This window comes from Hemitrygon akajei, chromosome 4, assembly GCF_048418815.1.
Source record: "Hemitrygon akajei chromosome 4, sHemAka1.3, whole genome shotgun sequence".
Classification (NCBI taxonomy): domain Eukaryota; kingdom Metazoa; phylum Chordata; class Chondrichthyes; order Myliobatiformes; family Dasyatidae; genus Hemitrygon; species Hemitrygon akajei.
Window position 1 is genome coordinate 178,883,087 of NC_133127.1, and position 26,865 is coordinate 178,909,951.

Below are 26,865 nucleotides of genomic sequence, written 5' to 3' on the forward strand. Positions count from 1 at the left end.
TTGTTTCTTATACGGTTATGTCATGATAGTACGGACACAAATGATTACTACAGTATTTGTGAGAGAAAGTCAAGAGCCAAGGACAAAGGTAACAAGCAACTAAAGACTAAAAATAAATCAATCTGTGGTGAACTGATTGCCTATAGAATCTTCTAGGTCAAGGGTTCCCAACTTGTGGACAACAGAACCTCTGGTCAATGGTAAGAATTGGCATTAAAAAGGTTGTCTGTTCTAGGTTGTCTGGTCTGTTGACCATCTCTGTTCTAGATGGTCAGCAGATGCTAACAATCAGTATGGAGTAGACCTTGACTTGTGGAATTGTGCACATTGGACCTTCAATACATGTCCATCCCTTTTGAAATCAAAATATCTCAATATCATCCCTTACACACAAGGTCTTTCCTCCTATGAATTCTGAAGTCTACGGAGGAGTGTGAAATTAAACTGGTGTAATGAGTTTCAAACTGATTAATTTACTAAAAATACAAGGCACAAGACCCTAAGTGACTGTGTTTTGTTGAGCAAATGCCTACCTTGCCACTTGTCGCAAAATTGGCATTGCAAATTGGACACTCAGCATGAAAACCATCAATATTAATTTTCATTGAGATGAACTGTGGATTGGTTGTTGTTATAGAAATGAGCAACTAATCCACTATACCAGATAGACACCGGGGTGGGATGTTGGCCATCTTATCCACATGTTTGACTGGCCTTGAAAAAGTCTGTGAAGAATGCCAGTACAAGTTAACTTCTTCAGCCATCAAACTTATCAGTAAGATGGGTGAAAGAAATTAATTCAAGTTTTGGACACAAGCTGTTCAGAATTTTCCAACTAATAAAATTAAATGTGTGAAAATCATAAGCAATTTCTGTCCACATTTCTAAAATATATGCCCATCCTATCAACTTGCAGTAAGTGGAGAACAGATTCCATTCTCATTTACTGCACAATCAATGGATTGCAATGATCACATGTGGAAAATTGGCCTTTATTTCAAAACTGTTTGAAAATGCCTTCTTACATACTTAATTAAATTCAGTATTGTAAAGATTATCCCTCATTTTTATTTAGAGATACAGAAAAGGAACTGGACCTTCCAGCTCAATGAAATGTGCCACCCAGCCACCCACCTAATTTTAAAGTGATAATTAAAAATAGCACCTCCCAATGAACATTAAAGAGAAATCAGTCAGCTTTTGAATTGAAACACCAGATACTACCGATGGAGGAATATGGAGCTACAACTTGCTGGCGGCTCAATGGGTCAGAGAGCATTTGTGGGATGATTTTTCAGGTCGAGACTGCCTGGCAACCAGTCCAGATGAATGGACAACATCAGCTCTCCATTTCTCCCCACAGACCCTTCAAATTCCTTCAGCATCTTGTTTGTTGCTACAGTTTTTAACATACTGGGGATTGATCCACAACATTTTCATGGAAAATTACTGCTGCCTACATTATATCATCTAAAGCAGGGGTTCCCAACCTTTTTTATGCCATGGAGCCTTACCATTAACCCAGGGGTCCATGGACCCCAGGTTGGGAACCCCTGATCTAAAGGCATTTCCATTTTTGAAAATAAGGTTATGAATATTATTTGCAATTAAATAGCTCTAGTAAATGTACTCACTTTGTGTCATATATTGCAAATATTTTCTTGTTTCCATCCATTGCGTTCCTGAAGGAAAATAAGAAGAATTACATTTAATAATTCTGGAATTAATCCCTATAAATATGCAGTACTGGGACAATACTCCAAATGAGGAATTTCCCTGAAGCTATCCATTTCATCTCTGAAGTTTTGTGACCAGTTTCTGTCCTCTCTTACAAAGGTTGATTTGAAAGTTCATAATCTTCAAGCTGATATATAGTGACTTCCTCACAAGGCTCTTGATTTGAATGATTAAAGATTGTCTTTATTTGTCATATATACACACCAAAACATATAGTGAAATGATTCATCTGTGCCAAAAAAAAATCAACGAGGATTCTGCCGGGCAGCCCAAAATGCCACTGTGCTTCCCCAACCAAGAAAAACATGTCCACAACTCACTAACACTAAACCATACGTCTTTGGAATGTGGGAGGAAAGCAGTTCACCCAGAGGAAAATCACATGATCGTGGGGAGCATGTACAAACTCCCAAAATTAAACCCTGATCTTACAGCTGTGCTGTAAAATGTCGTGATAATCGCAAAACTACCGCGCTGCCCGTTCTGCCCCTCATATGCTTACTTTGATAGGAAACTCAGTAAGAATGGAAAATTTAAATTACCAAAAGCTGGACAATCATTTGGTAGCTTCCAGAGTAAAATATACACTCAGTGGCCACTTTATTAAATACACCTGTATACCTGCTCGTTTATGCAAATATCTTATCAGCCAGCTGTGTGGCTGCAACTTAATGCATTAAACCATGCAGACATGGTCAAGAAGATCATTCGTTTTTCAGACTAAATTAGAATGGGAAACATGATCTGCGATACTTTGACCATGTTGGTGCCAGGTGGAGTGGTTTGAGTATCTCAGAAACTGCTGACCTCCTGGGATTTTCATGCACAACGGTCTCTAGGGTTACAGAGGATGGTGCAAAAAATAATTTTAAAAAAAACAAAATCCAGTGAGCTGAAATTCTGTGGGCAAAAAACGCCTTGTTAATAGGTTTCAATAGGTGCATTCAAAGTCAGAGACATGCATGCAATATATATCTTGAAATTCTTTTTCTTCACAGACATCCACAAGAACAGAGGAGTGCCCCAAAGAATGAATGACATTTAAAACATTAGAATCTCTAACGAGACAGGTCTGTGGAAAATGGCTAGACAGGAAGGTGACAGTAACTCAAGTAACCACGCATTACCACAGTTATGTGCAGAATAACATCTCTGAATGCACACATGTCGAACCTTGAAGTGGATGGGCTACAACATCAGAAGACCACGAATGTACACTCAATGGGCACTTTATTTGGTACAGTGTGTACCTAATAAAGTGGCCACTGAGTGTATTTCGTGCATTTACAGTATATCACTGGCATTTCTGCTCTGGTTTTCCTGTTGCGGTACCTTGTGCCAGCAGCAAGTCTGAAATGGTGGAATTCCAAGTTTGGATGACTTACAAATGAGTCTAGAACCTTGCTCGTTGGCAAAATGTTTTGTTTTCTGAAGATAAACCAATGGGAGAGAGCCAGTAGTTTTATTCAGAGCGTGGTCTCTTGCTATAATGAAATTAGACTATATTTATAATAGAAAGTTGCAATATCAATAACTAGTGAGAATGCCATTGGTTGACAGCTGATTTCTCCTCCAATAAGATGATCATTTCGATTGTATATTGACAAATTTACTTAATTACATGATAAAAACTTGCAGTTACTGTATTTCATTCATATTGTAGAGAAATATCTCAGAATGACATAATCAGTCAGAGCTGAACATTAGGTTTCCTATAGTAGGTGAGTCTAGGACCAGAGAGAACAACCTGAGAATCGGGATTCAGGAAGCATTTCTTTAGCCAGACAGTGGCAAATCTGTGAAATTCATTGCTATAGCTGGCTGTGGAGGCTAAGTCAATGGTTATATTGAAAGGAGCTACAGAAAGTTGTAACATTAGTGAGCTCCATCTTGGGTACTAGCCCTCAAAGTATCCATGATATCTTCAAGGATTGGTGCTTCAGAAAGATGACATCCATTATTAAGGACCCCCACCACCCAGGACCTGCCCTCTTCTCACTGTTACCATCAGGAAGGAGGTACAGAAGCCTGAAGGCGCACACTCAGCGATTCAGGAACAGCTTCTTCCCCTCTGCCATCTGATTTCTGAATGGACATTGAACCCATGAACACTACATCACTTTTTATATTATTTGTTTTTGCACTGTTTTTAATTTAACTATTTAAATTTGTATATAATTACTGTAATTGATTTACTTATGCATATTTTCTGTATTAACATGTATTGCATTGTACTGCTGCCACTAAGTTAAAAATTGCATGACATATGTTGGTAATACTAAATCTGATTCTTATTCTGATCCTGATATCTGAAGTGGTGGCTGATAGGTTCTTGATATGTAAGGATGTCAAAGGTTATGGGGAGAAGGAAGGAGAATGGGTTTGAGATGGATAATAAATCATCTGTGATGGAATGGTGAAGACTCCATAGGCCAAATTGCCTAATTCTGCTGCTATGTTCTTATGGTTTCATTAAAGTGGAAACTATTAGGGTTGTTAACTTGAAGTTTTGAGGAAAACTTTGAGGCAGGAACAAGAAGAGAGATATGTGTGTACACATGGAGGTTCAGAGTGGAAATTCACTCCAGAGAGCAGAAGCCAGTCTGGTTCCTCAGTGAGATATTAATGTGTAAATGCTACTTCATATACATTTCCATGTGAGTGTGAGCTGATATATATAAAGGGAAGGGGTGGTTGGATGTCAAGAAGGGAACATTTCATGGTTTTGGAGCATGTGTGGTAAGAGAGAGACAACATAAGCCCCACAAGCTGCAACGCACAGCAACCCACCTACTTAACATTGGCATAATCACAGAACAATTTACAATGACCAATTAACCTACTAACTAGAACATCTTTGGACTGTGGAAGGAAACCAGAGCACCCAGAGGAAATCCACATACTCATGGTAAGGACATACCACCTTTCTTATAGAGGATACTGGAATTGAACTCCGAACTCTGATGCCCTGAGCTATAGTATCATTGTGCTAACCACTACGCTAGATTTGGAGGAAATTGTGAGAAAGAGGACATGGAGGGAAAGGAATGGTTGAAATCATAGCTTTAAGATTTATCTTCAATTGAACCAGATTACAGAAGTGGAGTACAACATAAGGTTGTGCTTTATTTCATGATTGGTACAAGTACTTGAAGCCAATGTCTTCTCATTTGGGTTATGTTGCAGAGCACTTTGAAATTATATTTAAAGAAGTGTACAATTCAATATAGTGTTAATTGCCTTGTGTCATACGACTACATTTGTTCTACACTATTAATACATCAAAAAATTTCCAGAATCTAATTCTAAGTTTGCTTCACACATTATCTAGTCAAAAATGATGGAAGTCCAAAACAAAATTGGGCTTTCCTGAGAAGGAGTCAATATGCTCATTGCTATCTTTACTTCTGCATGAGCCCATCATAAAACCTTTCAATCATGTTCCTGCCCCTATAAAGGCAAGGGGTTTCACTTATTTCCACAGCTGATAGGAAGAATACATGAACTCATTTAATAGGAAAAGTATATGGGCTAGCCAATGATATGATGAAGAACCTCAGATGAAAGTACCTACAATCATTCTACACAACAGTGCCCTACTTGGATGTGGTAGACTTCCTCACTGAACTGCGCGATGCAGCTTTAATCAAAAGAAGAGATGGTGACCAGAGTCAATTCCCACTCTAGATTTCTGACAAAAAAGGATAAGAATGTATTATATATGCTCAAAGATCCTGTTTACGATGGTGCTGCTGAAGATGAGCAACAACTTATTGACAGTTCCCAAAGCAAGGAATACAACGAAATACTTTATTAATAACACTTTTTCTGTCAAAAAATTATGGCAAATGATCACTGCAAACAATAAAGAGGCGAGTGAAGGCAAGGCTGACTTGAGGGTTGAGGCCTGAGGGTGCGATGCAAAGTTAGTGCAAAGTTGAGGCACGATTGAGATAGAGGCGGGGCGTGCAAAGAGGAGAAAAGTCGGAGCAGAGGAGTTTTGCAGCCCATCCACTTAAATCCAGAGCAAAGTGTGATCGATCTAAGCAGTGGGCCGATTTGGACAGGTTGGCTACCAGGCGGACTGTGGAGGCGGGGTCCGAGCCAGGGGCATGTCAATGTGACAGGGGCTGGATCTGAAAGCCAGGAATGATCTAATATTTGGACAGTTTAAACACCAGGACCAGAGGGAAGGGTCAGGGTGGATCAGCTCACAGTTCTGCTCTTTGCTGCACTGAGGCTGAAGTTGTGGGCATCCTCTGGCTGCTCCGGGCTTTAGGTCTGCGAGCTCTGCAACGCTTTGTTCAGCTGTGTGATGAACAGAGGCCATGGCTGTGGGCCTCTTCTGACTGCTCTGGGCTTCGTATCTATGGACTCAGTTTCCTTCTGAATGCATTTATTGTTTGCACAACTTGTTTTTTTTAATCTGCAAATTGTGTGTTTGTTGCACATTTTTTTAAAATGGGCTCTTTTTGGGTTTCTTGTTTAGCGGCTGCCTGTAATGTGATGAATCTCAAGGTTGGAAATGTATACATACTTTGATAATAAGTGTACTTCGAACATTGAACTTGCTAAGGTTACGTTTTATTTATTACAGTACCAGGATTCAAAATTCAAGATCAAGATGCAAGGTCATTTGTTGTCAAAGCCTTTGGGGAAATGCATTGTTTGCAAGAACAACCAACACACCCAAGGGTGTCCTGGGGCCAGCCCGCAAGAGTCACCACACTTTTCAGCGCAAACATTGCATACCCACAATGCTTAGCCAAACAACACAGAACACAACAAGCAACAAAACAACAACAGCAAAATAAGCACCATTCTTCCCTCCCACCCACGCACTTACACCCTGCTCTAACATTTAGACAGCCGGCATTCTTCTGCCTCAAGCCTCCATTTATGTTTTGGATGTTGCAGGCAGGAACAGTATTGTAGTCCATCGCTGATTGTCCTTGTGAGGGTGACTTCCTGAACTGCACTATCATTCTGGTGAAGGTATTCCCATGATGCTTTTAGGGAGGGAGTTCTAGGAATTAGAACCAGTGATGATAAAGAACCAGCATTATTTTTCCAAACCACCAGAATGGTGTGTGATTGAAAGGGAACCTCAAGATGGTCAGGTTCCTCTGCATATACTGCCTTGGTTGTCTTAGTAGTAGTCGGTCTTCAGATGTAAGGCCTCAACCCAAAACATCCACTGTCCATTTCCCTTCACAGATACACTCAGTTCCTCCAGCAGTTTTTTTTAAAAATTCAGGCATCTGCTATCCTTGTATCTCAGTAGTGGTAGCAGTTGTTTTGGTTAGGGAAATGCTGCCCATGTGCCCTGTAGAAGCAACAGTAGTGTATTATTTCAATGACACATATCGTTGCCACCATAGGCAGGTAGTGAAGGGACTGGATATTCAGAGTGAGGAATGGACTGCCAATTATGTGGGCTGTGTATCCTGGATGATATTGAGTTTCTTGAGTGTATTTGGAACTGCATTCATTAAGGCAAATGAAGAGATTTTACACACACTCTTGATATTTGCCACGTAAATGGTGGAAAGTACTTGTGCTGCTATCACACCATCCCATCCCAATTAGATATGACCATAATTTACTTCAGGCACACATTCTCTTAAATTAGCTCTGCTGGTTGCTGTATTTGTCTTACTTCTTACTGAATGTCTGCCTCATATTTTATTAATGTACACATGTCATAAAATATTGTCTGACAACCTCTCAATCAGTTAAGCTATGCTTGGGTGACTAGTTACAACATGATGTTACCGCCGTTGCCTGTAAGGAGTTTGTATGTTCTCCCAGTGACACCGTGTTAGTGTTCTCCGGTTTCATCCCACATTCCAAAGACGTACAGATTAGGGTTTTGTAAGTTTTGGGCATGCCATGTTGGCATCAGAAGCATGAGCGATCCTCGAGCTGTGTTGGTCTTGACGTTAGAATGACATATTTCACTGTTTCAATGTGCATCTGACAATAAAGCTAATATTTAAGAAGTCTATATGAAAAATGTCCAATCTGTCCAATCTGAAAAATGCATTTACACTATCACCAATTGCTTCCTTCAAACTGATGTTGTTTCCAATGGCTACCTCATCCAGGATTCCATGACATTCAGATTAGTAATCTCAGAAGTCTATGCAGATAACATCTACTATTCTGCCCTATTCAAGTTTTTTCATTATGTCCCTAGAGGTCGCTGGCAGTATAATGCATTGTCCTAATTGCTGCACTAGTGTGCCACTTATTGGCTTAAATCATCTGGGCGTCTTGAACATTGACAAGCTGAAGCTGAATGGACTGACCCCCTAGTTACTTCCCAAGTGGAGTTGGTAATAGAATGTTGACCAGAACCTGGATGGTCAGGCAACTGCCCCATCATACCCCTTGGACAATGAATATCAGTACCTTGAACCTCATAGTCTCATTATATTCACCACATTTCATCACAGCCACACTTTATCTGAAAGGTACTGTAACATCAATAAGTGACACAGTGCTGCAGCAGGTAATACTGATGGATTACAACTACAGCATCCAAGGTTTGCACCAGATACCTGGTGCTGTAAATACAGAGTTAGCAAGTTTGCTGTGAGAAGCTTTTCTCCAGTTTCGTCCCAGAGAAAGGCTGATTAGTAGGTTGAAATGCTTCCTTAAATTATCTCAAGTGTAAACCGATGGACGGTAGAAAAATAAGAGTGGACTTGCTCGTGTCTGCGTCCATAGATTACAGAGAAATAAGTAGTTGGATAAAGAATAAAAAGATAAGACATAGAAGCAGATTTAGGCCGTTCAGCCCATTGAGTCTGTTCCGCCATTCCACCATGGTTCATTTATTATTCCGCTCAATCTATTTTACTGCCTTCTCCCCTTAACCATTAATGCCCTGACAAATGAAGATCCATCAACCTATGCTTTAAATGCACCCAATGACTTGGCCTCCACAGCTGTCTGTGATAATGAATTCCACAGATTCACCACACTCAGGCTAAAGAAATTCCTCCTCATCTATGTTCCAAAGGAGATTCCTTCTATTCTGAGGCTGTGCCCTTTGGTCCTAAACATTCCCACTTTAGATGATTGGAATTGCTCTGTGCTGGCAGAGACTTGATGGGATGAACGGCCTCCTTCTCTGTCATAGGTAAACATGAAAAAAAGCTGCTTCCATCAACATTTCAGTGAAGTTTCAGCATGGTTCAGTTAGAATTGCATCTCCATTGTGACAATTAGGGCTCTTCCATTGAGATAAATATCTTCAGCAAATTGAGCCAGCGCAAATATTTAGGGGCAGAGCATCAACATTGCAATTTAATCTAGCCAATTCTGAAATAAAATGTTAATGTTTTAATGCACCAATTTTTCCATATGAAGTGCATTTTGCAGTCTCCTTTGAGGATGAACCTCCTAAAGCCAGGGATTGGAAAAAGGAATATTTGTCTCAAAAGCAAAACCTTTCTAATGCCTCTAGATCAGTAAATCAGACTTTCAAAGTCTGGGAATAGCCCTGGTAATGAGGTGAGCTCTTCAAATTCTTGTCCTCCTTCATTTCCAATAGTTTCTACTCTCAGGAGCTTGACTGATGACTCTGACTGCAGCTTTACTAATCAAGAGCTACTCAATCATCTTCTGTGTAGGAAGCAAGTATTCTCACGAATAGGCTCTGATTTGCTAGGTACAATTAAGAAAATTATTGAACAACTGGCTGAAAAATAAAGTAAATCTATGGGCTTCCACTGAATGAAAAGTAAAATGGTCATTATCCAGTTCCTGACTCACTACGTGGAAAACTCACTTTGCAACTGGGACATTTTTGTCATAGCCCTTGAAGGATCACTAAACGGACAAGTACTTCGATGTTGCCTAGAATCCTGACCTACATTAGAGCCTTGCATTGACTATCTTTTTCCAACTTATGTTTAAACTCTGATTTCTGGTACCAAATGCTTTGAATTGGGGTGGCCTGCAGATAACGGACACTGAGCTGAACTGAATATGCCTGGACTCCTTCATTTTTGCATTTTATATTCTGTATACTCACTCTTTCTTTTGGTGCTGGTTACATGATCTGGTTTTTTTTTTGCATGTGAGCGGGGGGGGGGGGAGAGAAGATTGCTGTTTTCTTTAAACATGGTTTTTGTGGCTGTCTGTGGGGAAGAAAAATCTCAGAGTTGTATACTGCATACATACTTTGAATCTTTGATTACTGGGCTGATTTTTCCTGTTTTGAAGACTGCTTTCTTCTACTCTCTTCTCCAGATTAGCCTCAATCAGGTTCAGATATACTAGGCTCCCATACATCATCAATCTGCTGGTGGTTGGACAAACTATCATGGGATATGACGTCAACATGTACTTTAGAAGAAAATCTGTTAGTTCCATGTGTATGCATCACAACTTGGCATAGCAACTGCCCTGACCATGACCACAAGAAACTACAGAGAATATCAGAGGCATGGGACTCTTGTCAAGAAGGAATTCAGAAGAGCAAGAAGGGGGCATGAACTAGGTATAGTAAGGGGAAAAGAATGAGGTCTTGCATCTTGGGAAGACAAATAAGGGTAAAACTTTCCAAATGAATGGTAGGTCTCTGGGGAGTGTTGTAGAACAGAGACCACTAGGAATACAAATACTTGCCTCTCTGAAAGCGGGATCACAGGTAGACAAGGTGTTGAAGAAGGCTTTTTGCACACTGACCTTCATCAATTACGATACTGAGTATAGCTGTTCAGATGCCATTGTTGCAGTTACACAAGACATTGCTGAAATCATATTTGGAATACTGTGCTCAGTTTTTGTCACCCTACTATAGGGAAGATGCTATTAAGCTGGAAAGAGTGCAGAGGAGATTTACAAGGATATTGCTGGGACTCGAGAGAGTGGGTTATGAAGAGAGGCTGAATAGGTGGAGATCTTTTTTCATTGAAATGATAGGAGAATGAAGAGTGATCTTATAAAGGTGTATGAAACCATGAGCCGCATTAATAAGGTCTACATGCACAGTCCTTTTTCCCAGAGTTGGTGAATCAAGAAATAGAGTTCAGTTCAGTTCAGTTTCAGTTTATTGTCATTTAGAAACCACAAATGCAATGCAGTTAAAAAACGAGACAACTTTCTCCAGAATGATATCACAAAAGCACACGACAAAACAGACTACACCAGAAAATCCATGTAACATTTGGTAATCCCCAAATCCAGAATCTGGAGAGGCTGCTGCATATTAATATCGCGCTACCATCTTAGCGCGTTTCCCGGAAAGGAGCTCCAAATCCACCAGACTAAACAAGACTACCCAGAAACACCAAGTCAGGAGACCAACTCTACCACCCAACAAACCAAAAACTAAAGCTACAAGACCTACACAAAATCACATAGAGGGCATCAGTTTAGGGTGAGAGGATAGATACTTAATAGGAATTTGGTGCAACTTTATCAACCCAGAACATTTTTTACTTGAGGGACTGGGGTATGAAGAGAGGTTGAGTAGGTGGAGACTTTTTTTCATTGAAGGATAGGAGAATGAAGGGAGATCATGGAGTGAGCTGCCAGAGGAAGTAGTTGAGGCAGATACAACATTTAAAAAGTAATGGGACATGTACATGGATAGGGAAGAGTTAGAGAGATTTGGCTTAAAGCATGAAAATGGGACTAGCATGGATGGGGACCTTGGTTAGTATGGCCCAGATTTGCCAACGGCTGTTTCCATGCCTTATGACTCTTTGATTCTGCTCTCCACATTTTGCATGCAAGACTGAATTTCAAGCTTTGTGACATCAAAAAAAAAGAAATGCTTAACTAATTACTTTTTTTTTGCTTTTTTGATGTCATGACTTGCTTAAATAAAATAATTAAAAAGGAAATGGAAAGAAATTTTAGAGGCAGATTACATAGCTGGTGTTATGTTGCATATATTGCACTCCCTACTGGCAATACATTTCTGCTCTCTAGGCTGGTTGATCCCTAACCAGAGGGCACTTAATGTGATTGGCAAGAGTATCAGAAGCAAGGAAGGGAAATGGTAAACAAAACAAAACTGCAAATGCTGGAATTCTGAAAAATCTACTGAATACTGGAAAAATTTGCTGCACAGTGGAAAGAGAAGCAATTAATGTTTCCTATCTGAGAATCTTCATCAGAACAGGGAAAAAGGGAAACAAATTAGTCAAGATAACAGAGAAGAGGGTAAAGGGAAATACAAAGGGTGAAATAAAGGGCAGGTTAGAATAAGACTAAGCTTCTTTGTTTTGACAATGTTGTTGTCTGACTATACAAAAATAGAAACAAAAAAATGGCAGGCAAAATGGGTAACTACCTTTTTTAAAGTTTTTCACTGTATCTTGGTACATACGACCTACCAACTTCCACTTTAAATTTACCCAGTGATATGGCTGTGACAACGAATTCCGCAGATTCGCCACTATCTGGCTGCAGAAATTTATCCTCCTCACTGTTCTAAAGGGGGGTCCTTCTTTTCTGAGGCTGTACCCTCTGGTCCTACACTCCCCCACTACTGGAAACATCCTCTCAACATCCACTCATCTAAAACTTTCAATATTCAATAGGTTTCATTGAGATCCCCCCTCATTCTACACAGTTCAGTGAGAACAGGCCCAAGAGCCTTCAAATGCTTCTCATATGTTAACCCTTTTATTCCTGGGATCATTCTCGTGAACCTCCTCTGAAGACTCTCCAATCCCAAATCATCCTTTCTTAGATAAAGGGGACAAAACAGCTCACAATACTCCAAATGTAGTCTGACCAATGCCTTATAAAGCCTCAGCATTATACTTTTCCTTTTATATTCTAGTCCTCTCAAAACAAATGCTAACATTTACTTTTACCTCCCTTACTACTAACTCACTCTGCAAGTTAATCTTTAGGGGATCCTGCACAGGAACTCCAAGTCCCTTTGCACCTCTGATTTCTGAATTTTCTCCCCATTTAGAAAATATTCTTCGCTTTTATTCCTTCAATCAAATTGCATGATCATACTGTACACTTCCCTGTATGGTATTCCACTTGCCACTTCTTTGGCCATTCTCCTAATCTATCCAAGTCCTTCTGCAGACTCCGTGCTTCCTCAACACTGCCTGCTTCTCTACCTATCTTTGAATCATTCCCAAATTTGGCAACAAAGCCATCAATCCTGTCATCCAGTTCATTGACATATAACATGAAAAGAAGCAGATTCAAAACTGTGGAACACTGTTATACACCGGGAGTCAAACAGAAAAGGCCCCCTTTATTCCCATTCTTTGCCTCCTGCCAGTCAGCCAATCTTCAGTCCATGCTAGTATCTTACCTCTAACAAATTACTATGAAAATTTTATTATCCACGTTCCCTCTAAACCTATGCCTTCCAGTTTTGGACATGCCAACTATTGGAGAATGACACTAGCTACCCTCTTACTCTATGCTTCTCCTAAATTGATACACCTCTATATGTTACCTCTCAGCATCCTTTTTCCAATTAAAGTTTTTTCAAGAAAACTGTTAATGGAACTATTGTTTAGAATTTAGAATGCACTTCCTGCCTGAGTAGTGGAAGCAAATGTAGTGTCACTTTTCTAAACAGAGTTTGATCTGCATATATCAGGATGAGGCAGTGTGGTTTGAGAAAAAACTAATAAAGCTGTAGCTATTCCTTCTTGAGGAGAGGATGCAAAGAGATTTAATATAGATTATTGAAAGAATGCATGCCGAGTTTAGATAGAGAAATTGTTTTCAATGACTGATAATTGGCTAAAAATATTGACGGACAAAAAGATCAGAGGCATGATAAGCAAAACTAGGTTTGCTGTGGCCTCTAATTGAATTATACCCATCAAAATGGAATTGATAAAAGAGAAAGAATGGCTGAAGAGCAGAAGAAATGGGACTAACTCAATCACTCTTCAAAGTACTCGGTTGAAATGCTCACCATCCCTCTGCCTCCACGGATGCTGCCTGACCCACTGAGTTCCTCCAGCTCTTAGTTTCCCTTTGTTCCAGCATCTGCAGTCTCCTGTGCCTCCTGTTCTTTGATCGTATGTTTAATGGAGCAAGTGGAAAATTAAATCAATGCCAATGCCGACTGTTAAAGTTGCATATTAAATATTCAAACCAGAGGTAAATAGCAGAATCCGATACGTCCTCGGAGAACACAAATTCAAATTGTGGTTAAAGATTTCTTTTAGTTTTCCTTGCCCTGTACGTGTGATCTGAAAATCTTTAGCAAGTTCATGAGTGCAAGCTAATGAAACAGCTCATTTCAACATCAAATTAATTGAATTGTAACCAATGCACCCATGAGGGGAAAAATACGAGTATGAATAGTTAATAGTAAAATTCAGTAAGATGGATGGCTGCAGTTTACAATGTGTTGATCATGCGGCGTCCTCTGTTGTGTGTGGGTGGTGTATTCTGCAATGCCAGCCAAAGATTGGAAAATTGATTTATAAATAAAATCATAGTTTATTTGGGAGGGAGGTGAGCTGAATTAATAAATTTTCTGCAATGCATTTCAATAAAATGAAAGAATTTATGAAACGTGTAATATCTTCTTTTTTTTTTGCATTGTGGGGCAAAAGCAGACTTGATGGTGTTGAGCTGGATTAACCCGTTGTCTTTGGAGAGTGAACTCTTGTAGCAGAATTCCCCTAGCAACAGACTGCCACCCAATGATTAAGCACTGAAACAGCAACTGAGGCACTTTTTCATTCCTGAGATTCTTGGATTATACTGGGCTGGAGGAGTGCCTGTTTGGACTAACCTTTACATAAGACAATACAGCAAGTTCATCCTCTTCGTTAGACAAACATATCCCATTATATTTATCAAAGAGCAAAGGAGTTCTTCCTGAGCACAAAAGATTTTGCAGATTTTTTTATTTGTTGAGATACAGCACAGAACAGCCCCTTCTGGCCCTTCCAGCAACCCCTATTTAACCCTAGGCTAATTGAGGGACACTTTACAGTTACCAATTAACCTACAAACCAGTCCGTCTTTGGACTGTGGGAGGAAACTGAAGCACCTGGAGGAAACCCACACAGTCACCGGGAGAACATACAAACTTCTTACAGGACAGTGACGGGAATTGAACCCAGGTCGCTGGTACTGTAAAGCGTTGTGGAAACCACTGTGGTGCCTTGCCACCCCAGATGCTGGAATTCCACAGTAACACACACAAAATGGTGGAGGAACTTTGCAAGTCAGGCGGCACCTATGGAGAGGATTGCCCAGTCAACTTTTCAGGCTGAGACAGCTGAGACCCTTAATCTCGACTGGAAGGGGGGGGGGGGGGGGGGGGAAGGCCAGAACGAGAAGGTGGGGGGAGGGGATCGAAAGCCAGGTGAGGTGGAAGGTGGGTGGGTGGGTGGGGGAGGAGGATGAAGTGAGAAGCTGGCAGCTGAAAGATGGAAAAGGCAGAGCCAATAAAATCCCAGTGCACCCAGACACAACAGCGATGTTAGGTTCAACCCAATGTGCACCTATTTGTCTTGTTGATGCACCATCAATAACTCTCTCTGAGACGTGAAGGCGAGATATCGGCTTTTATTGACTGGAAGAAAGAACAAGCAGTAGTTGACCACCATACTACATCCTGGAGACTGAGGGCCGGGCTCAGGCCTCAATCGCCTTTATACCGGGGTCAATGGGAGGAGCCACAGGAGCAGTCAGCGGGGGTCTGTGGGAGGAGCCACAGGAGCAGTCAGCAGGGGGCGTGTCCAGACAGGTATATGTAGTTCACCACACTTGTATGTCTTTTTTACAATCGCAAGTCACTGCTGGATATTAAGAGCATCAGGTACTGCGGGACTATCCCATCAGGAAGTTGCTCAATAGCAGTAGAGCTGGACTTACTGTGTACTGTTGTTGTGTTGCCGCGTGGACTTGCCGTGTACCATGGGTCGGTGTGCAGTGCAAGTGATTTTCTTGGGCATATTTGATGTGGTCGCAGGACTCTATTGGACATTGCTAACCTAGAATTCTGCAAGTCAGGGTTCTGAAAGAAATGGTAGAAGTTATAGTGGGGGCTTTGGTGATAATTTACCAAAATTCTCTGGACTCTGAGCAGGTCCCAGTCGATTGGAAGATGGTGAATGTCACGCCACTGTTCAAAAAGGATGTAGGTAAAAGACAGATAATTGTTTAACATCTGCAGTTGGGAAAATGCTTGAAGCTATCGTTAAAGAAAAAATAGCGAGGCATCTGGAAAGAAATGGATCCATCAGGCAGACACAGCATGGATTCAGCAAAGGGAGGTCCTGTCTGACAAACTCACTGGAGTTCTTTGAGGGTGTAACGAGTGCAGTGGATAGAGAGGAACAGATGGATGATATTTAATTGGATTTCCAGGAAGTATTCGATAAGGTGCCAAATAAAAGAATTATCTATAAGAATGCATAGAGTTGGGGTGATATATTGCAAGGATGGAGGAATGGTTAGCAAGCAGAGAGTTGGGATACATGGGTGTTACTCTGGTTGATAATAAGTGGTCAGCAGTGTGCCGCAGGGGTCGGTGCTGGGCCCTCAAGTGTTCGCAGTAAAAATTAATGATCTGGAAAAGGGGACCAGGTATAGTGTATCAAAGATTGCTGAAGACACTAAATGTGAGGTCATCCATTTGGAAGGGAAAAATGAAACAGCAGATTATTATTTAAGTGGTAAAAAACTGCAAAATGCTTCTGTGCAGAGGGACTTGGGAGTGCTCGTGCACGAATCACAAAAGGCTGGTTTGCAGGTGCAGCAGGGGATCAAGAAGGCAAATGGAATGTTGGCCTTCATTACTAGAGGGATTGAATTTAAGAACAGGGAGGTCATGCTGCAACTATACAGGGTACTGGTGAGGCCGCACCTGGAGTACTGTGGGCAGTTCTGGTCTCCTTACTTGAAGAAGGATATACTGGCTTTGGAGGCGGTGCAGAGGAGGTTCACCAGGTTGGTTCCAGAGATGAACGGGTTAGATTATGAGAAGAAAATCAGTCACCTGGGACTGTACTCACTGGAATTCAGAAGGATGAGAGGAGATCTTATAAAACTATGAAAATGATAGATACGATAGAGGGAGGAAAGTTGTTTCCACTGGTAGGTGAGACTAGAACTAGGGGACATAGCCTGAGGATTCAGTGCAGTAGATTTAGACAATAGACAATAGGTGCAGAAGTAGACCATTCGGCCCTTCGAGCCTGCACCGCCATTTTGAGATCATGGCTGATCATCTACTATCAATACCTGGTTCCTGCCTTGTCCCCATATCCCTTGATTCCCCTATCCATAAGATACCTATCTAGCTCCTTCTTGAAAGCATCCAGAGAATTGGCCTCCACTATCTTCCGAGGCAGTGCATTCCACACCCCCACAACTCTCTGGGAGAAGAAGTTTTTCCTTAACTCTGTCCTAAATGACCTACCCCTTATTCTCAAACCATGCCCGCTGGTACTGGACTCTCCCAGCATCTGGAACATATTTCCTGCCTCTATCTTGTCCAATCCCTTAATAATCTTATATGTTGCAATCAGATCCCCTCTCAATCTCCTTAATTCCAGCGTGTACAAGCCCAGTCTCTCTAACCTCTCTGCGTAAGACAGTCCTGACATCCCAGGAATTAACCTTGTGAATCTACGCTGCACCTCCTCTACAGCCAGGATGTAGATGAGGAGGAACTGCTTTCCCCAGAGAGTGCCTAGAATATAGAACATAGAAATCTACAGCACATTACAGGCCCTTCAGCCACAGCACTGTGCCAACCATGTAACCTACTCTAGAAACTGTCTAGAATTTCCTTAGCACATAGCCCTCTATTTTGCTAAGCTCCATGTACCTATCTAAGAGGCTCTTAAAAGACCCTATTGTATCCACTTCCACCACCGCCACCAGCAGTGTATTTCACGCACCCACCACTCTCCGTATGAAACACTTACCTCTGACATTCCCCTCGGTACCTATTTCCAAGTACCTTAAAATTATGCCCCCTCATGTTAGCTATTTCAGCCTTGGGAAAAGCCTCTGGCTAGCCACACGATCAATGACCCTCTCATCCTCTGTTGCTCCAGGGAAAAAAGGCCATGTTCACTCTACCTATTCTCATAAGGTACGCCCTCCAATCCCGGCAACATCCTTGTAAATCTCCTCTGCACTCTCTCTTTTGTATCCACATCCTTCCTGTAGTGAGGTGACCAGAACTGAACACAGTACTCCAAGTGGGATAGGACTAAGGTCTTATATAGCTGTGACATTATTGCACAGCTCTTGATGACTGCCAACATACCATATGCCTTCCTAACAACATGTCAACCTGCATATGGGTCACAGACCCCAAGATCTCTCAGATCCTCCACACTGTCAAGAGTCTTACCATTAATATTATATTCTGTCTTCAAACTTGACCTACCTAATGAACCACTTCACACTTATCTGGGTTGAGGTTCATCTGCCACTTCTCAGCCCAGTTCTGCATCCTATCCTATCAATGTCCCACTGTAACCTCAGACAACCCTCCAGACTATCCACAACACCCCAAACCTTTGTGACATCAGAGTGGAGAATCTGTGGAATTGTTTCCGCAATGAAGCAGTGGAGGCTGCCTCGGTAAATATATTTAAGACAAGGTTGGATAGATTTTTGCATCGTAGGGGAATTAGTGGTTATGGGGAAAAGCGAGGCAGGTGGAGATGAGTCCATGGCCAGATCAACCATGCTCTTATTGAATGGCAGAGCAGGCTCAATGGGCCAGATAGCCGACTCTTGCTCCTATTTCTTATATTCTTATAAGTCAGGTTCACTGGTTCATTCGTGAGACTGACAGCAGGGGAGCAGCATTGTCTTGGTTGTGGCATGGACTAGGCCAAAGCCACAGTTCACCTGTTGCAGGAGAGGAGACACTGAGGTGGTGTGGGACAGCCCCTGTGGGTTGCACTGGAGTCTGTACTTGGGTTGGGGGCTGACTCCTGCCACCGGTGCTGCCCTTCATGTTCTTCAGTGGGAGACCAAGCTGGACAAGGACACTCACCATCAATTCTTCAGTCACGGGACTTCGGCTTTTTTTTTGTTACTGTTTTTTTCTGCATTCGTAACCACTTGTGCTATTGATGCTTTGGTTATCTGCATTGTGCAGTGTGCTGCTGGTAATGCGTTTTGCACCTTGGCCCCAGAGGAATGCTGTTTTGTTTGACTATACTCATATATGGCTGAATGATAATTAAACTTGAACTTGGACTTGAAGAAGAGGAGAGTGGAACATGGAAGAAAGGGAAGGAGGAGGAGCACTAGAGGGTGCTGATAGGTAAGTGAGGAGAAGAGAGAGGGTGCCAGAATGGGAAATGGAAAAAGAGAGAAGGGAAAGGCAGGATTTCTTCCATTGTCCAAGTTGACATTTATCACTGAAAGTGATTATCTGCTATTTGTGGATCTTTCTTATCAAAAAATTGACTGTAACGTTGGTTCAGGTTACATCAGTGAATCCATTTCTGTAGTGCCATACTTCATTGACTATGACATGTAGTTTGGATATCCTAGACACATGAAGGACATTTTATTTGGCTCTTTTAAACTATGTGCATCATTCTGCTTTACAGGTGGAAGTAAATCAAGCCAATTGGAGGTTATTCTGGACATCTGTGGGAACTTAAATAAAAAAAACTAACACTACAGTACTCTGGATTCATGAATAGCCGTAAAATGTACAAAATAAAAACAAGTCCAGTGAAAGTCTGCATAAATCTGTGTATTTTTTTTCTCCTCCTTATTTAACATCAACCAATCAGTTCTTGAAGCATGTGGCACAACTCTAATCATTACTTCAGCATAACAGTGCTATCACCACATTAGCCACTTTGTAACATGATGGAATATTGTATATTTTCATTCAAATTTCAGTTTTGCTCAAATTGTTATTTCTTTATATATTTTTTATAAATAATCTTTATTTGTTTTGATTATGAATGTTGTCTGTAATGTTATGTGTCCATAATGTTGTTGCAAGATTTTCACAGGTATACATGTACAGTACTTGTCCAATCTGACCACTTTGGAATGGCCCATGCTTTCATTATCCTGGTTCCTGTTGCTTTTCTTGGAATCCATCTTTCATAAGAGTAGGAGCGGGTGTATTAGGTATTGCCCTATGCTTATACGTGCAAGGTGGGGGTGTCAATTAGGCTAAAGACAGAATTGTGTATGTGTGGGTGATGACGTGCCACAATAGCAACCTCTTACTCAATGTCAGCAAGACCAAGAGCTTAATATTCAAGAGGAGAAAACCAGAGTTCTACAAGCCAGTCTTCATTGGGGGAATCAGAGGTGGCGAGAGTCAGTCTTATCATTTCGGAGGACCTGCCCCGGGCCCAGCACAGAAAGTCAATTACAAAGAAAGCAAAGCAGCGTCTCTACTTCCTTCGAAGTTTGCGAAGACTCAGCATGAAATCTAAAACTTTGACAAGCTTCTATGGATGTGTGGTGGAGAGTATATTGACTGGCTGAATCACACCTGGTATGGAAACACCAAAGCCCTTGAATGGAAAATCCTAGAAAAGTTAGTACAGTAGTATAATCAAAGTTCGTATACTGAATGTTGCCATATACTACCCTGAGATCCATTTTCTTGCAGGCATTCACAGCGAAAGAAATACAACAGAATCAATAAAAGCTACACACAAATTCCGACAAACAAACATGCAAAATTTGAAAATAATTTGTTCCACATTTCATTATAACACTAAAGAAAGCCATTAGACCCATTGAGTCCTCGTCAGCTCAAATGGATTATGTCATTAATTTCACTATAATCTGTATTTTCTCACATTCCTATTGACTCCACCTCAATGCTCCCACCACCTGTTTTCTAGTGCTAATTTTCAGTAATCTATTAACATACCAACAAGTGTACCTTGGCAATTTGGATTTCCAGTATTATGGCTGTTTAACAGCTTTAGCAACATTACTTCTATTTAGTTCTTTAAACAGAGGTGAGGAAAAATTTCTTTAGCTTGAGGGTGGGGAATCTGTGGAATTCAATGCCATAAATAGCTATGCAGACTAAGTCATCAGGTATATTTAAAGGGAGGTTGATAGGTTCTTGATTAGTGAGGGCGTCAAAGGTTACAGGGAGAAGACAGGAGAATGAGGTTGAGAGGGATAATAGCCATGTTGGAATGGCGGAACAGACTCAATGGGCTGAATGGCCTAATTCTGTTCCTATGTCTTATTTTATTTTATTTACAGTACTGTGCAAAGGTCTTAGGCACATATATATATGGCAAGGATGCCTGAGGCTTTTGTACGGGGCTGTATTTATCAACGTGGAACGGAGAGCAAGTTCGTAAATCTGGCAGGAGCAAAGAACATTCAGAATGACAAGGGTGAAGCGCCATGGGAGGGGCATGGGACAGGTGGCAGAGTAAGAGTGCCCCTGATCGGGGTGGCATTGGTGCAGACACACACAGCCCCGAGACACCAGGCAAGGTCATTTGATTCCAAACAATTGGTGTATTGATCATTGGTGAAGCAAAAAGACTGAATAATCTCATCAAAGAGGCTGATTCCGTTCTTGGCTACAATCCGAATTCTTATGAGTTAATGGTGGAGAGGAGGTCACTAAACAAACTGTTATCCATTACACACAATCTGGCACATCCTCTCCATGACCTACTGAATAAATAGCAAAGCACCTTTTCAAATAGACTCGTTCAGCTCCACTGTCACAAGGATCATTACAGAAAATCTTTCCTACCAAATGCAATAAGCACATACAACAGTTCATCTCTGTATGACAGGGAACACATCATAGTACAATAATGTCTGCTTTATCATTTCATACATTATTATTCCACATTGGTACAATATTATTATGTACTGTATATTATTATTCTGTACTTTATTACTAGTTAAATCTGCACATTGCTAAGTGTGTTTTTAGCTGTTGCTGCTGTAACAAAATAATTTCCCGCTCAGGATCAGTAAAGTTTTAAAAAATTATTATTACTATTATTATTAATATTATTACTACTACTACTACTACTATTATTATTATTACTATTATTGCAGAATGTTGCTCTGGTGCTTCCCGCTCCTTCCATCCTCTCTTCTCCTTTTCCCAACCATGATTCCCCTCTCCCGGCCTCCTTCCCACTCTCAGTCCACAACAGAGACCCACATCAGAATCAGACTTATCAGCAGTCACGTACATCAGGGAGTTTGTTTTTTATGCGACTGTAGTACGGTACAATATATAAAATTACTACAGTACTGTGCAGAAGTCTTGAGCACCCTCGCTATATGTATGTGCTTAAGACATTAGCACAGCACTGTAGTGATGGAGCATGGTAAAAGGCCATTCCGGCCCAATAAGCCCACAGCACCCATGTCACCTATTGACCTACTAACACATATGTCCTTGGACTATGGGAGGGAACCCAAGTGGCCACGGGAGAACATACAAACTCCTTCCAGACAGCGGCAGGAATTGAACCCAGGTCGCTGGAGTTGTAAGAGTCATGCCAACAACCACACTGGTTTTGTGGTCCATCAAATCAACATCAGACACCTAGGCACAGAAAGGGGACAGAGACCTGGATATTCCTGGTCTATTACGCCTATCTGGAACCGTGCAGTTACTCTTCCTTTTAACCAGATCACTCAGATCAGCAGCAAACTTCTCACCTTGCTGCTCCGCCGCCAAATGTATTTAAAAAGCAAGCTGAATCAATTTAAAACACATCTAGCTGAAATCAATGGTAATTATTTTAGTTGGATTGAAGCACATAATTTGAAAGTTCAGAAACTGTGCAGGAAATAAGAATGACTTTGCTTACTGACACAGTGATTGTCCAGTGAAAAAATAAAGTGCTGTTTCAGAATCGTGACATATGCACAGGCAGACACCATCAGGACATTTTCATTTTTGTAAAAGTAGTATTAAATTTTGCATGAGGCAAACACTGCTCATGTAAATATTTGCAGTCCACAATATTTCATTCTCCTGTATGGCTAATTTCCATATATCACTTGCATAATGCACAAGTTTTTTATAACAAAGAAAATAATAAGTTAAGCTGCCCACCTTCCCCAATTGTTCCTCCCTCTCTCTCTCTCTCTCTCTCTCTCTCTCTCTCTCTCTCTCTCTCTCATGTCTCAATTATCTGATGTCTTCCAGTGGAATTACACTCAGTGGCTACTTCATTAGGTCCTTGAAACGTGGATACACTACAATCCTGCTAAGGAGAGAATTCCGGGATTTGGACACAGCAAAATTGATGGAAGAGCGTTACACACTCAGTGCCTACTTTACTGGGCACATATGTACACCTGCTTGTCATTGCAAAGATCTAATCAACCAATCATGTGGCAGCAACTCAATGCATAAAAGAATGCAGACATGGTCAGATTTGCTGTTCAGTCCAAACATTGGAACGGGGAGGAAATGTGATTTAAGTGACTCTGACTGTGAGATAATTGTTGGTACCAGACGGGGTGGTTTCAGTATCTCAGAAACAGCTGACCCCTGGAAATTTCAAGCACAACAGTCTCTAGAGTTTACAGAGAGTGATGCGAGAAACAAAGCACAACCAGGGAGCGGTAGTCCTGTGGGCAAAAATGCCTCGTTAATGATAGAGGTCAGAGGGGAATGGCCAGACTGGCTCAAGCTGACAGGAAGCAGACGGTAACTCAAGTACTCGAATGATTACAACAGTTATATGCAGAGGAGCATGGTTGAATGCACAACACATCAAACCTTGAAGTGGATGGGCTACAGCAGAAGATCATGAACATAAACTCAGTGGCCACTTTATTAGGTATATGATATATACAATGAAATGACCACTGAGTTCATTGCAAGAAGCAGGAGTAGGCATTTGACCCATTCAGTAAGATCACAGCTGGTCTTTAAAGTCAGAAACACTTTGCTGCATTAACCCATATCCCTTGATTCACCTAATCCCATAAAAGCTATTGATCTTCGTCTTGAATGTACTTGGAAACTAAAGATTCATGTTGTCTTGGGTGCTGTTGGTTTAGGGTCTAAACTGTTTTTTTCCCTTGTAGTTTAAGGTTCTTTATGCCTACTTATATGTTTGCACAATCATCTGTTTGTATATGTTCAGTGGATTTTTAGTCAAGTGTAGTATAGCTGGCTCTGAAACACAAGAGATTGTGCTGTAACAGAATTATAAGATTCAAGCTGTAACACCAGAGATTCTGCAGAAGCTGCAAATCTTGAACATTCCCTTACATGGTTGCTACCTGGCCTGCTGAGTTCCTCCAGCATTGTGTGGGCACTGCTCTGTACTTCAGTGGTTCATTCCCCTCCATCGATGGTGCCTGACTTGCTGAGTTCCTGCGCCATTTTGTGTGCGTTGCTCTGTATCTCTGTAGTTACTTTATGAGCCTAAGATGTCACGGCAGCAAGAATCAAAACTGTCCCTTCTGTCACACAGGCTGTTCTAATGAAAGAAGATTCCCTTATCAGCTTGAAATAGTTTTCAGTATATGATGCACCATCAATAACTCTCTGAGACGGGAGGCGAGATATCGGCTTTTATTGACTGGAAGAAAGAACAAGCAGTAATTGACCACAATACTACATCCTGGAGACTGAGGGCCGGGCTCAGGCCTCAATCGCCTTTATACCGGGGTCTGTGGGAGGAGCCACAGGAGCAGTCAGCAGGGGGGCGTGTCCAGACGGGTCTATGTAGTTCACCACAGTATAAAGGAAGAACGCCAGGCAAATGTTTTGTTAAGGTGAATTAGTTACAGGTAGAATTAGTTCCCCGCTGCTGTTATTTACTCACAGTTCATTACTGTCAATCTTTTCTTATGAACATACAACAACCACATGACTTCTGCCTCATTCTTGACTTCTGGAGACCTTGCTGGTCACATCATCTCCAGATCCAACAGTGAAGATTTACAAAGGGCACAGTAGCACAGCGAGAGGAGCTGCTGCTCCCAGTGTCAGAGCCACGGGCTCAATCCCAACCTGCAGCGCGTCAGTGTGGAGTTTGCATGTCCTGCCTGTGATCATGCGGAGCAAAGAAACGAGCTGAGAGGAAGTCAGTGGGTCAGGCAGCACCTTTGAAGGCAAAGGGACATTCGATGCTTAGTGCTGAGACACTGCATCAGAAATGATGTTATCATGTGGGGTTCCTCTAGTTTCCTCCTGCATTCCAAAAAATGTCAGTTGGTAGATCAATTGGCCACTGAAAGTTGTCCTTCGTGTGAAGGTCAGTGATTGACTCTGAAAGGTAGCTGAATAGATTTTGGGGAGTATGAGAAACTGGGATTAATACAGGTTGAGGATGACTGATGTGGACTCATACTCTTTCCCTGACAAGCAGTAAGTACAATTGGATGTAAGTGAGGAATTGGTAACAAAGAGATATCAATGTAGGTAATGAATTTCCAGGCAGGATTGTGAGTCCAGACTAGCTTAAAACAATTAGCAGCCTGAATCATTGGACCTAGATATTTGGATTCAAGTAGATCAGGTCGCTTAAACAATACTAATGGAACTCAGAAATCTGTAGGCAGAAGTGTAACTTATTCCCTCAACTAGATTGGGTGCAACATTGGCCAGTAGCTTAACTAGACCACCTGTATTATCACTGATCATGAAAGAGAGTCAAAGCCTGGAGTGCTCAATGCCTCTTCATTGTTGCAAAGACTCAAGGCAAGACCATCTTTTTTGTCTGAGCTGAAGAATTCAATTGCCCAGACCAAACAGTCTGTTTGATCAGTACCTCTTCAGTAAGAAGATCATTTTAAGTCAATCTAACCAGAGGGTGATTAGATTGATCACTTATTTTACATCTGGCCTGATTTGACTTTTTATTGCAGTCACAATCACTCAACAACATCAATGGAAAATAAAAATAGAAATGAAATTGACAAACATTTTGGTGGCAGAATGAAGGGATAAAGACAAATTATATTATATCCCAAGAACAGAAAAGTGTGATGGATACAGCCCAGTTTATCACAGGAAAAGCCCTCCCCATTATTGAGCATGTCTACAAAAAGAAGCCCCACAAGAAAGCAGCATTCATTATCAAGGACCCCACCTTCCAGGCCATGCTCTCTTCTCACTGCTGCCATCAAAATAGGAGGTATGGGGAGCCTGGCTCAGAAAAAGTTAGCACCCTTCAATTATCAGGCTCCTGAACCAGCGTGGATAGCTTCACATATCTTAACATTGAACTGATCATTGACACAACTTATGGACATATTAAAGGATTCTACAATTCATTTTGCTGTATTGATTGATTGATTTTTGTTTGTTTATTAGTTGCTTTTCTGTGTTTGCACAGGTCTTTGTGTATAGTTTTTCATTGATTTTATTGTACTGCTTTGTTCAACTGTGAATGTCTTCTAGAAACTGAATCTTGGTGATATTGGTAAAATGAATATTGGTAATATTTGGTGATTATGTACACACTTCGATACTAAATTTATTTGAACTTTAACAGGAGATCTTTACAGGCTTTGTCTTTATTCTCCTTATTCTCTTTAATTTTAATCAACATTGTGGATGAAGGCACCATTATAATGGCCCAGTTGGCTTTCCACAAAGTAATGAATCTTTCTTGCTAACAGCATTGGTTCCTGCAGCCTGCGTTCAATCCCATTCACTGTAATTAGAGCTTGCATTTAAAAAGCCAGTGAGCAGAATGGACACGCAGTTACTGCGATTTCCAGCTGAAGAATTTCTTCACTTCTGAACAAGTGGAGGAAGACAAAGTACCAGCACCTTAATGCGGATCTACAGTTAAAATTAACATTCCAAATGTTCAGAAGAAATAATGAGGAAAGATGACATCTGTAGTGAAAATGCTGCGATTTGTGTTAGGAGGCGGAAATAACAGCAAATCACTGGCCCCAGTTGTACCTTATTACATCAGTTAGTACTTGAAATGTAAAGACTCAAAGAATGTGGCAATGAAATCCATGCAATTAAATTAATATCGGTGCAATACAGAGGCTATAACAATTAGAAAAATATATATAGTTTATAACATAAAATTACAATGCACAATGTTGCACTCAATAAAGAAAAAGGAAGATTTCACATATGTACTATCTATTAAATACACATATGTTATTATATAATATATATTATAAACTATATATTATAATAATATATATTTTAATTAT

The 26,865-nt window shown here is 41.0% G+C and overlaps 1 protein-coding gene across 3 annotated transcripts in view; it reads right to left on the minus strand.

Annotated features, from left to right (window-relative positions):
* The window catches only part of gabrb3 (gamma-aminobutyric acid type A receptor subunit beta3), a 669,933-nt gene that overhangs the window by 429,221 nt on the left and 213,847 nt on the right, over nucleotides 1-26,865 (minus strand). For all 3 annotated transcript variants that reach the window (XM_073044107.1, XM_073044105.1, XM_073044108.1), the window contains one exon: nucleotides 1,635-1,682. In XM_073044107.1, coding sequence (XP_072900208.1) covers nucleotides 1,635-1,675 — 41 coding nt within the window. In that variant the 5' untranslated portion in view covers nucleotides 1,676-1,682. The remainder of the gene's footprint in view (nucleotides 1-1,634; nucleotides 1,683-26,865) is intronic.